Source organism: Scomber japonicus, chromosome 16 (genome assembly GCF_027409825.1).
Source record: "Scomber japonicus isolate fScoJap1 chromosome 16, fScoJap1.pri, whole genome shotgun sequence".
Classification (NCBI taxonomy): Eukaryota; Metazoa; Chordata; class Actinopteri; order Scombriformes; family Scombridae; genus Scomber; species Scomber japonicus.
The window spans coordinates 27,465,548-27,478,485 of NC_070593.1; the positions used below are offsets into that span (position 1 = coordinate 27,465,548).

The 12,938-nt window shown below is 37.5% G+C and overlaps 2 protein-coding genes across 2 annotated transcripts; both read right to left on the minus strand.

Moving 5' to 3' along the window:
* Positions 1 to 1,379: 1,379 nt before the first annotated feature.
* On the minus strand, positions 1,380 to 2,680 carry LOC128374998 (GTPase IMAP family member 9-like). Its single transcript, XM_053335217.1, has 2 exons — positions 2,638 to 2,680; positions 1,380 to 2,158 (listed from the first exon to the last, which is right to left on the minus strand). Exons 1-2 carry the CDS (start codon positions 2,678 to 2,680, stop codon positions 1,380 to 1,382), a joined length of 822 nt encoding a protein of 273 aa, XP_053191192.1.
* Positions 2,681 to 4,188: 1,508 nt separating this feature from the next.
* On the minus strand, positions 4,189 to 7,733 carry LOC128374999 (GTPase IMAP family member 9-like). The gene is made up of 2 exons (XM_053335218.1): positions 7,700 to 7,733; positions 4,189 to 5,258 (listed from the first exon to the last, which is right to left on the minus strand). Exons 1-2 carry the CDS (start codon positions 7,731 to 7,733, stop codon positions 4,294 to 4,296), a joined length of 999 nt encoding a protein of 332 aa, XP_053191193.1. The 3' UTR covers positions 4,189 to 4,293.
* Positions 7,734 to 12,938: the final 5,205 nt, after the last annotated feature.

Here is a 12,938-nt window from a genome sequence, read left to right on the forward strand (position 1 = left end):
ACAGTCTACTCTGATTCTCTGCTTACTGATCTCGATCCTTCTGAGCCACAGGAGAGTGGAATATATTTCACTAAGCACTGTGTGAGAGGCAGAGTACTCTGTACAATGTACACACAGTAGCTACCACTTCATAAAGACCATCAGCAAATGAGCAAAAGACTGCCCAACACATTACGAACATGTAATGTTTTTATAAAGCTAACACCATATTTGTCCAAATCAGCCAACATACGATCTTTTCACATAAACAATGCATCAAAATCCTAGTCAACATAATCACCAGTATATAATACAGTAAGAGCCAAAAACAGTCCCAACATCCAAGTTGACATATTTTCTGAAGGTTATACAGTATACTGCAGGACTGCAAAGGGACACAATTGTACAATGTACATAGTACTATTGTATCTAAAGATTGAGCCACATGTTAAAGTACTAGTCTTAAACTTGTTTCTTGGTTTGAGTTAAACCCCTTAGTTCAAATGAGTGCACATTTACAATAAATATTGATAGTTCAGGCTCTTCCAATGTTGTGGCATCAGCTTTCCTGTTTAAACATGACAGTGTCCCTGTGTACAAATCCAGCTCCATAAACAATGTTTTTTCCAGTTTGGTGTGAAGAACTTGACTGGCCAACACAGAGCCCTGGGTTCAACTAACTGTCTTGTTGAAAGTCTTCCCAAAAGAGATTGTAGAGGAGGCTCTTTTAGCAAAGGATTGTGTTATTTTAAAATTGTTTTTAACTTTTTATTTTCAGAGTTACAATATGTAAAACATGTAACATAAAATACAAAAACCAAAACAATTAATATCTGTATCAAATTACACAACATATATTGTATTATATCACATGAATAAGTTTTTAAATCATCATAGCAGAGCATACAATGGTTATTTCCTTAAGACTAAATAGAATAGCACGAGGAGAAATATACAATAGGCAAGAGTTAGTATTTGCAATGCATAGGTTTCTCAATCACTTGTAATGTAATAATAGTGATGATTTTCATGATCAGTTCTTCATATATGTTGATTTTCTTGATTAATCAATTAGTTGTTTGGTCCATAAAATGTAACAAAATGTTGAACAATGTTTCCTGAATCCCAAGATGCAACCTCACATGTCTTGTTCTATCCTGGCCATCAGTCCATAACTTAAAGATATTCAGTTTACTGTCACAGAGGACTAAATAAACCAGAAAATATTCACATTAAAGAAGCAGTCAACTACTCAATGTATTCATTCATTGCATCTCCAATACCAATTACTGAAATGATGGTGCATCTATGTTCTGAGGCCTGAGCCTTTAATTCATGTAAAAACCTCTAGCCACACACCAAGTTCAACAGCTTCTGAATAGTCATAATATCTTCATTTCCTACTGCAGAACACATTTATTGTCTCTGTCATATGGCATTGGCCCTCCCATTTCTCTTTCAACTTCAGCCCTCAGGTCTCTCCTCCTTTGCTTCTCTTCTGCCTCCATCTCCTTTGAAAGTCTTCGTTCCTCCTTCTTTGAGGCCTTCTTTGCTTTTCTGAACATCTTTACAGTGTAATGCTTCCCTCCATTCTCAAGAGTAATTTCGTCAATTTTTTCCAGAAGCCTATCAGTCTGTTCCTGATCCCTCACTTGGTTGTTGAAGACGTGATATTGCCCACTGAAAGACTGAATGAATTCTTTGAGTTTGTCACTCTTTTCAATAAAGTCCTCGATAGTTTGTCTCTTAAGTTTGTCTCCATGTGTGAACAAAACTATTGAGTATTTAGCTGCGTCTTTGCCAAAAATGCTTTGAATCATTCTCACGGTGTCTTCCTCCTCCTTGGTGAACCTACCCAGTTTGAGAACCACCAGGAAGATGTGAGGACCAGGAGCAGACAGATTAATACACATCTTTATCTTTTTCAACACTTCTTCTTGGGTGTCATTGGTGTCAAACAGACCTGGAGTGTCGATGACAGCAACGTTTCGACCTCGGACTTCTACATCAGCTTTCTTGCATTGAAATGTCCATGAAGCGGAAGACAGTTCTGACTCAAACTCCTCTCTTCCTAGGATGGTGTTTCCTGCTGCACTCTTCCCTGCACCTGTCTTCCCCACCAGTATGATGCGTACTTCATCTCTCTTCTCCTTCTTCTTCTTCTGTTGCTTCTCAGACCCTGCCGAGAGAAAATACAGCAACATATTTGTTTTTAGTGCTGAGTTGCTGACACTATATGAAATATAAAGCCACAATACAGCTTTGTACTGTATGTGTTCATTCATTCTACCTTTATCTAAACTTGAGAGATCATCACCCTCATTTACAATGACATAGAGTCAGTTACAAAAGCCATTAAAACATTCTGAAGACAATTTGATAGAAAAATATAAAAAATAAAATAGAGTTATGTAAAACACCCTGAAAACTTTCTAAGTAGAGAAGGTGATTTGATAAATAGTTCAAATAATTAAAAAATAAAATAAAATAATGTAAAACAATTGCTTTTCATGGTTGAGTGGTGCAATTTGGGTTTTTGTCTTCCCAGAATCTTGGGGCGGCTGTGGACAACATCCAGTCCACATGTCCATGTGTCCTTGAGCAAGATACTTAACCCCAATGATGGCTGTGTCAACGGTGTGTGAATGGTTAGTTTACTCTTGTTGAGCAGGTTCTCACCCTGTGTTGTAGCTCCTGTCATCAGTGTATGAAAGCGTGTGAATGGGTGAATGTGACATGTAGTGTAAAAGTGCTTTGAGTGATCATAACGACTAGAAAAGTGTTATACAAGTACAGTTCTTTTACCAATGTTGAGCACAACTCTTGTGTAAGACTCTGAACAACAGGCCATGCACAGAAATCATCATCTTCTGATTTACTCATAGAAAAAAAACTAAATACAAAGCTCTGGGGAGAATACCCTAAAAAAAGACAAAAGACATAGCTAAACATACAGTTAAAATTAACACAATAAAAGCAAAATAAGGAATACAAAATGAAGGCAGGAAACAGGTTAAAACAGGTCAATCGCAGGTGTTGCAATGGTTGGAATGATGTGACATCCCACTTTCACCTTTAGCCTAAAGGCACAGGCTGGCTGCAATGGAAAAGAAAAGCCCAAACCAGTTTCTCAAGTGACGACTTGCTGCTTTTCTCTGTTTTATGTAATTTCAAACTCAATATCTTTTGGTTTGGACTGATTGAGTGACAAAACAAATTATTCAAATACTGATAACAAATACCAGTAACACCATTACAATTAAAGAAAAAAAGTATATCCAAATGTGTATTACTCCACCACTGAAGGTACTGTAGTCCAATAAATAAACTACGTTTCTATTTGATGTTTGTTAAAAAACTACAACGTCCAGCTGTTTGAGTACATTTCCAAGGCTTTTGTGCTGAGAGACAGTGTGTCTTCATAAAATTTGTTGATAAGAACAGCATAGAATGTTATTTTTAACAAAAAAATTTAATAAGGAAAAATGAGTATGTATAAATATACTCTATAAACCTACAGAGCAATAGACATTTACATATACACAAGCATACACATTGCACTCTACACATTTCTGTATATAAACTCTATATGATGGATAGTGTAGATACAGTGTGCATACATACCTACATATAGCTAGACTCCACCACTCCCCTCTTTCCACCCTCAGGCTATCTTATCATAACAATAAAACAACAATAAAAGACTTAACAAAATATTTTTTTCATCTTGTTTATTAAAGGAATGTAATATACACTATTCACATAGACATAATTAAATGTAATCATTCAGTCACAATCTGTCATGTGAAGCACTTGATGATTTTATTACTAAAGTTTAAACATTGAAGATGCTGTTAAAGGTGCAGCATAATACAAGTTTGGTCAGGTAGAAATTGTTATAGTTAAAGTAGTAGTTTAAAGTCCCCGTCCAATCAAAATCATGTTTTTCATCTTGTTCCTTCAGTTGGATGTTGTTTTCTTCACAGTGCAGAATCATGTATGTGCAGTTTGTTTTCACATTCATCTTTCAAAGTGAAGGCATATACCTGAGCATAATTTGTGACATCACAAATAGTTTGGAGCCAACTGATGAACAGTCATGTGGAAACTTGAGGCCTTCAGTGCACAAACACTGAGAATGAAAGTCTTCAGTGACGTAGTAGACATCTTATCTCCGGCATTTTAACTTGTTTTCATTGATTCTTGATTTTTCAATGAGGTAAAAGCAGCTGTAAGGGATTTTTAAGAACAGTTTTAAGCTGCAGTAATTTGATTTTAGTAAAACATAATATTCAACTCCGTGTTCGACTGGTCTTATTGCACATGGCATCGCTCTGAGACTCTGACCGATAGAGCGCCGATGCCAGCTCCAACAGCTGCTCCAGCTGCAACACCAATTACCAAACCGACTGGGCCCCCTGCAATTCCAAGTACACCTCCGACAGCAGCACCAAAGGCCGTTGCTACAGCTATGGGTGCAGAGGTGAACTCATTTGATCTTTCAGCTCGAGTTCTGGCTTCATACTCATATCTGATGTGCATCCTTTTCTCCTCTCTGCGGTAGACTGTTTCTTCATACTTGGCTCGCAGCTCAGCCAGCTCTCTCTGCTTCTGTTGTTCCATCTCCTTTAGGAGTCGCTGTTTCTCCTTTTCTATGGCTACCTCTGCTTTCAGGAACATTTCGTTGGTGTAGAAGGTTCCACCATTATCTGTAATCATCTCTTCAATTTTATCCAGGAGTTTATTTGTTTGGATGGGGTCTTTCACTTCGTTGTTGAAAACATGATATCGATCATTGCAATTCTTAATAAAGGCCCTCAGGTCTGGACTATGTGAAAGATACTCTTGGATGGTCTGGTTCCTCAGTTGGTCTCCATGTGTGAACAACACCATTGTGTATTTATCAGCATCTTCCCCAAAGGTGGTCTGAATCATCTTCATGGTGTCCTGCTCCTCCTTGGTGAACCTGCCCAGCTGAAGAACCACCAGGAAGGCATGAGGACCAGGAGCAGAAAGAGAGATACACATCTTGATCCTCTTCAACACTTCTTCTTGGGTGAAATTTGTGTCGAAAAGCCCTGGAGTGTCAATAATTGCGAGCTTTCGACCATTGATGTCTCCCTTGGCTTTCTGGCATTCAGCGGTCAGGGAAGATGGAGACAGTTCGGACTCGAATGCTTCCCTCCCTAGGATGGTGTTTCCTGCTGCGCTCTTCCCGACTCCAGTCTTCCCAACTAGAACAATCCTCCTCTCATTTGGATCTATGTAACTTCCAAACCCTGTTGGACAGAAATACACCTTTCGTCAAACAGGCTGTGTCCACACTCCAGATGGAAAGACAGATCTTAGATAACTACATTTTTGATAACAAAGGAGTCACATGCCACAAGATGATATCAGTGTGCACCTATCTTTTGAGCCATCTTTCCAACCTCTGAAACCTGACAAAACAGCCCTTATTCATCTTGATCACAATGCATTTTTGACGCTATCCAACAATTTGGAAAAACTCTGATATGAACAAATTGCAGTTTCTTAACTGAGAATATTATGCACATGTAAATCAATTAGAAACTGTAAAACAATCATTTTCTCTAATAGTATGTTCTGGCTTTTGTTGTCTGACTTTATTCTTTAATCCTTTCTGTCTTTGGTTTTATGTATAGAAGCCAATTGCTGCCTCTAGTTTAAATTATAATAAAATAGGAGATGAAGGGTTAGGAATTGCAAAAAAATGTCTCAGAGTTAGGGCACCAACTATGAGCTACAGTGTTCCTTATTTGGTTCCAGGCAGGGACTTATCATCCCCCTAAAGCCAGTTAGTTAAGTCATAAAATCCCCTTAAAGTTGTTTTTCTTAACTGGTGTTTTCTTAAAAGTTGTAAAACTTGCTTATAGTAATAACTTAAAATTATATTTAATTAGGGTATGCAAGGAATGCAAAGTTTACGCAGTGTCCAAATTCAGTCGTAGGCAATATTAATATTAAATCACACAGCTATTACAAAATAGTGTTAAATGTTTTCCTTTATTTAATTATGTCTTAAATGAACTTAACTTTGTGCCCTTGTTGAGCAAATATTACCTAGTCAACCTGTCTGGAAGGCATGTCGCACTAGCATGTTTGCTACCAGCTTGCATGTCAGCAGTTAGTTCATAGGCTACAGTAGCTCAACAAGCAGCCATTTGAGAATAACAATAATGTCACTAAGCTGCTTGTATCACCTGTTTCACTAGAACATGTGAATTTGCTTAGCCACTTCCTGTTGTTGCCAGGACTACAAAATGCGTTAATTACATTAAAAATATGACACTTTGACTTATTTATAAAAATTACAATTCATGACTTAATTATGATTTGCTAAACAAAGACAAAATTGTGATAAAGAAAAATACTTTGCAGGCAGTTTCATGGTTCATGTTTTTTTGTTTTGTTTTTGAAAATTAATAAATCACTTAAAAAAAATTGAATAAGACTTACACACATAATTAGTCTCATTATTCCCAAATTTTCACTCCTGAAAACACCAATACCAGTATCAATATTAGACCATAGCTATTGATGAGTCATTCAGTAAGATCAGCTATGATATGATACTGTACAGTCTGTCCTGTGAATCAACAAGGAAATTGTTTTCATTCTAATGCCCCATCTTACCTGATTTGATTATTATTATTACCATTATTATTATTAAAAAATAAATATACATTATGTCAGGATAAGCAACTGTTGTTGAGACACCACCACATGGTCCAGACTTAAATATCTCAAATATTGGATCTAATAAATTTTGTACACAAATTCATGATTACTGGATGAACAGTGACTTTAATAACCCCAACTTTTCCTTTAGTGGCTCTATGAAGTTTACATTTGCACCTTTCAGTGAGATGCCTTGACAACCATTGGATGGATGATATTTTGTAAACACACTCATTTGACTAGGGATAAAATTGTAATATCTTTGTTGACCCTCAATGTGCCATCATTAGCTGACAGATATTTTGGTATATAACTAAATGCTAATGACAAAACAAATGATATCACCATAAATAAGAGAGAGATTTTATTCAAATACTAGCACTTCCAGCATATATGCCATAAACTGGCAGGAGGTACTCCAGTAACAAACACTACATGGACAAGTCATTGAGAATCTCTGATCTGATACCAAATCCAGTCAGTCAGCTGCACTGATCAGGGCACACACAGATGACCAGACATTATATTTTAATTATATTGTATGTATTTTTATTATATCATTCATTGTAGCATTAAAAGTGGTTATAATAAATGTGTCAAGAATCAGACTTTAGTTGCCTCCGGGGGAGCTCAGATCTCTTTTTCAAGGAGTTAAACTCATCTTAGCTCTAATTCAAACACTGCACCACTGTGCATGAATACAGCTTCTAATGCCCGCTGGCTGCAGATTCTTAATCTTCTTCCCCTTTTAACCCCTAAACTTCCATTACTGAAATTCGGTGTGCAAACTCTGTCATTTAGCATAGTTGAGCTCCATCAATTAAATGTTCACAAATATATATATAAAGATGAAATACTGAAAACTTGAATTCATCATATTCTATTTGGCATAGAGTGACAGGACAGTAGTGATGATCCAGTGGGATGTGTTACTGAAGTGAGATATGCGGCTAGAATATAACAAGGTGAGAATAGATAAGTACACTGTCTTATTCACAGAAAAACACATGACTCTTACCTTCATTGTAGTATTGATGGTATTCCATGCTCATGTTGAAAAGCCAAAAGGATCCTACAGTAGTGTGTATGAATTGTCGTGTATGAATTCCTCTTCTGGTCACTTTAACTGCCTCTCATTGCTTCACCTTCCTTATCTCTGCATGGGCGTTCCTTCTGCTCTCTGCATAATTGGAAGTTTCAGGCATGAGGAAGTGCAACCTATTTTTAAAGTTGTCACATGTAAACAGCCACATGTACTGTATGTTTCATGTGTGGGAAACAGCTCATATCCACTTAAAAACATGAAAAACCCAGTGATACGTGTCCTTTCATGCTCTATAATCAAACCAAATATAAGCAGATATCTGATTTTGAGAGAAAAGTACTTGGTCTTTTTTTACTTCTTTATGAGAAAGCTGGAGCTCATCACACTCATGTTCCTTAAATGTCTGATTCACTCAACCTTTCATGTCACAGGGCTGCATGGTTGGGAGACTGTAGCGTGTGTACGATGATTCACATGTTAGATAGTACAGATAACACCTGCATTCTCAACATACAGGAAATGACCAGGTCTGACAGGTTTGTGTGCCAGCAGCATTTTAGCATGCAGGATGTTAAGATATTTTGTTAAGTGTGTCTTTAAATAACATGTGCATCAGGTGCCTGCATGAACACAGACATATCTTTTTCCACTGTAATCATTCCTCCTGTTCATACTGACTATAAAAAGATCCCCTTTAAATGTGCTTTCAATGGAAGTGATTGGGGCCAAATCCACAGTGTGTCCACACAGTCATTTAAAAGTAGATGTGAAGCTTCTATTCAGTCTCAGCATCCTGAGTTAGTCATATCAAGTGATATCTGACACATTCACAGTCTTTTTAGCATCAAATTCCATCTTTGTGTTTCCTTGGACACTGTTTCCCTGTTGAGCTGGCACTAAAAAGTCTGTAACGTTGGCAGGTACCTACTTGATTTGACTCATTTGGATGGCTGAAGTCACCACAAGCAAACTGAGTGCATATGAAAGGTATCAACACAGAAAAAGAACTGACGCAAATGTATCTTAACAATGAGTGAATTTACATAACTGAAATCTAACAGCACTTTTTGTGATCCATTTGTGACATCGAAGCACATAAACAAACTCATCTGGTACGGTAAGATGATGTAGGTGTATGAAATGCCCTAATGACGTCTTAGACAACAATGTTCTTTCAGCTCTGTCAAAAGTTGGTGTTGTTTTTATTTCTGTTTCAATCTGAAGAAGAAATGGTTTACTTTATTGGCCTGACCTCAACCACGCCCTACAACTTTGGGATGAACTGGAACAATGATTGCCAGCCAGGTCCACCTCACTAGTGTTCCACTGAAATCTGATAGAGGGCCCTCCCAAACGAGTGGAGACTACCCTCAGACCACTAGGATCTTAAATGAGGTCACTACCTAAAACTGCACCCACCCACCCCTCCATTACTTATATGATTACATGTCACAAATAAACTTGTTTGATTAATTGATTGATACCCGTAGATGAAATGTTCATTTGTCCACTTACAGTATTTTCCATGTGACTAATCTTTCAGTGTGTTGGTCTGTATCATGTATCTTTTCCAGTCATTGGGAAGGTTACTTCGGGCCAGTGCTTACTGGTAAGAGTCTGGAAAAGCTTAAGAAACCATGCAAGGAAAACTTGTCCAACTTGTCTCAATGACTTGACAGAGATTGGCATCAGATGTTTGTTTTTTCCTCTCCCCTTCTCCCTCTGGTTCTTGGAAGTTCAAATCAATTTACGTGAAGTCTTAAGCATTGTGTCAACATTAACATTACAAGCATTTTCTCTTGTTCTAAACAATGATTGGCACGCATTTGTTGTCACCATGGAAATACCCTAATATAACTGACATATCTGCACTGAAAGTTTGGCAGCGAAACAAACCACAACAAAGATACAAATGGTATGAACTGGTATGTGAGGCAACTTTTCACTCTGTTAACCTCTTACTCTTGTGCATGGAACTGACACTACCAACTGCAAACAGTTGTTCACAAGTCTACTTACAGTAATTGATAACATGCTGAAGATAATGGATGGTATAAAAGCACCACAATGACTAATGAGCCATTCATCTGACTACACGAGGAAGTTTAGCTCTGACATGGTGCAATTCCTACAAGCAGCCACTTGGTGTCAGTATTGTCTGCAAAAAAAGGCATCAGCCACTGGTTTGTTTTTTCATCCACACATAAACACACGCACACAAACACACACACACACACACACACACACACACACACACACACACACACACACACACACACACACACACACACACACACACACAGTGCCCATTCAAGTGTCAAATGTCCTCTATTTACATTTCTGTGAAGCCGATTGGCTCTCCAGCCGGTCTGTGTTACAACAAGTCATGCCCACTGCATCCCAAATTAATTTTCAGACCCACTGATTGCTGAATTATTTAGTCTGTGACTGTGCATATGTGCACACACTACGAATGGCAGCCTCAAATTTAAAACACATTTAATACGGAGAGCACTTGGGAACATTAGCTGTCACTCAAAGAGCTGAGGATTTTTAATCTGAAGGCCCTTCAAAACATATAGCACATAAGAAATATTTTCCTTGCTAGATTGGAAAATCGTTTGAATATTTAAATTGGATGAAAGTGTAAAAGCAGTTAAATTATGGAGCATTTGCATACTGTGACATTTAAGTACTGGCAAAGTCTGTGTAGGGGGGCTGCAGCCTTCATGGCAACCTGTCAAGAATTGTTGCGCCTTTGTCTCCACATCTTCACTTTTGGCGTTATCGGCTGTTTCTTTCTGCAGTTATTTGTCAAATCCGGGACATTTAAAGTCTTATTCAGTCTGTCCTGTCAAACATTTGATGAGGTAAGTACTGAAGTTTTATTCACACAGCAAACTGGGCTGAGCTGTACAGACTGGGTTTGGTTTATTTCTTTTGTTGCTTCTGTCAGTTTTCACTGAGATCTTATACTGGTTTGACAGCCAATGATGGGAATTAAAACATTTGAATGGTTTTGGAAATACTGATGAAGTACAAAGAGCGGATCTTAACAAGTCATGGAGGTTGTTCAAACATTTTTCTTCAGCAAAAAAAAACCCCTCATTCCAGTGATTTTCCAGGAACACAAAAAGATCACAGGAATGTGCAAATTCATTTGTACAGTATTAGAGAAATGCAAACTAATGTCAAGTCATAGTTGTCACTACAACGTAATATTTTAGGACTTAACAGAAGCCAACATGTAACTGGAGCTTTTCTTTTGTAGCAGGCAGTTTTCAAATATAAAATGTCGATATCCTCCATGGAACTGAAAAATATACTTTTAAATGCTTTTTCATGTGTGTACACAAGCAGAAAACTAGCACAAGGCTGGTCAAATTACCATGAATGAAACAAGGCAAAAATGTCTTTATATTCCTGCTAAATACATGACATGAAATGTGATAAATGCTGCTTTGATGCGGTTTGCTTTGACAACATATAACAGGTTCACATTTTTATATAATGAGTTTAATTACTCCTGACCTGCACAACCACTTGCCAGTTCATTATCAATATGAATGTGTTTAGAGGTGTTGTAATGCATTACACTCACAAACCTTTTAATATTTTGTGGTTTGGGTATTCCAGATATGCTCCAGTACTACTTATCACAAAGTGTAAGATCTACTGTTTTTGGCTTATACAGCATGATGTGGGCAGTTTGGAATGGCTTGAAGCAGGATTTGTATTTAAACATAACATAAATCTTCCAGTGTCCTCAATATGGTTTTACCAAAAAACAAAAAACCCAGTTAATCCTTTCACTAAGACCTTAAGTGAAATAGTTGAGCAAGTACACAAACAAATGGCAATTCATGGACTGGCACTTCCCTTGTGTCCAATTCATTGTTAATGTCAGGGAGTTTAAAAAAACAGCATGCATTGACCAATGCTGCATTTTTACAATATTTACAGCCTAAATCTGTTCTTAAAACACATGTTAGCAAAGGCATGAATATGAGATTGATAAGCCGTGTCAGGGAGCGAAAATCTGCAACATTTTGGATGATATAGTAGCCCTTCAACTCACACAAGCTCACTTACAATGTGTTGGGAATACGGCATGGGTGTGCATCTAACCACAGCACATGATTGGATGGATGGATTTGATATACATTTTATTTTACACCCTGCAGATGAAGAAAAATTGATCAAACTACATGAGAAATGTGCTGGCATGGCTGTGGTGAAACCAACCATACACATGCAGTGGTTTGGCCCTGATGTGAAGAAGTTCTGGGAGTAAGGAAATGATTATTTGTCATCAAGGTTCTTTATTGTCCAGCCGCATGTTTACTTGGCAAAGACCTGGGAAAGAATGTCCAACAAAGGCAAACACAGAGCCTTGTAACATCTGCATTTCTAGCAGAAAAATGGAGTTAATGAACTGGAATACAAAAAAAGGACTTTTGCAGTTTGGATAACTGGCTCAAAGAATATATTGAGTTATTAGCCAACGAGCGAACAGGATACACCCTCCTTTACAACAAAATCACAATGGTCAAAATCAACTGTGGACATATGTAAAGACAAGGAGAGCCTGACACAGACACATACACACACTAACACCTTTATCTGCCCCTATCCATCGTTGCATATATGTGAGTATGTAATAAGAAGTTGACATGATAACCTTCATAATGCTATGATTCCCTGTAGAGCTGTTGTAGTTTAGATTGGTGGACTAAACAACTGAGTGAAGGTATACACTTTATAAATTGTGCAGGTCAGATATAGTTATGTTTATTCAAATGTTATAGTATGTATACTAATAATTTAACACAGTAAACCTATTATGTGGTGCTGAAACTGGTCATTACGTTAATTTAATACTCATTTATTTTCATTTAAACCATCCTGAGCTCATAACACCACAGAGATACTGTATTTCTCATTTACTGATACCATCAGTCCTCCTGTACCTTATAGAGTTCTGGATGATTCTGCTGCACATTATTACTGGCTGATAGGAAAGTGTCCGGTGGTACATTCCCGATGTCAGTGATAAATGAAGGGCCATTGTGTGACTGACACAACCGTGTGGGAATATGTCACTTCACCTGCAAGGTAAGTCCCATATACAGTGTGATGACTATATTCTTGAAATAGCATAACCTATAATAAGAGAGAAGTCATGCAGAGAGGAATGACAGAGTAGCTATGC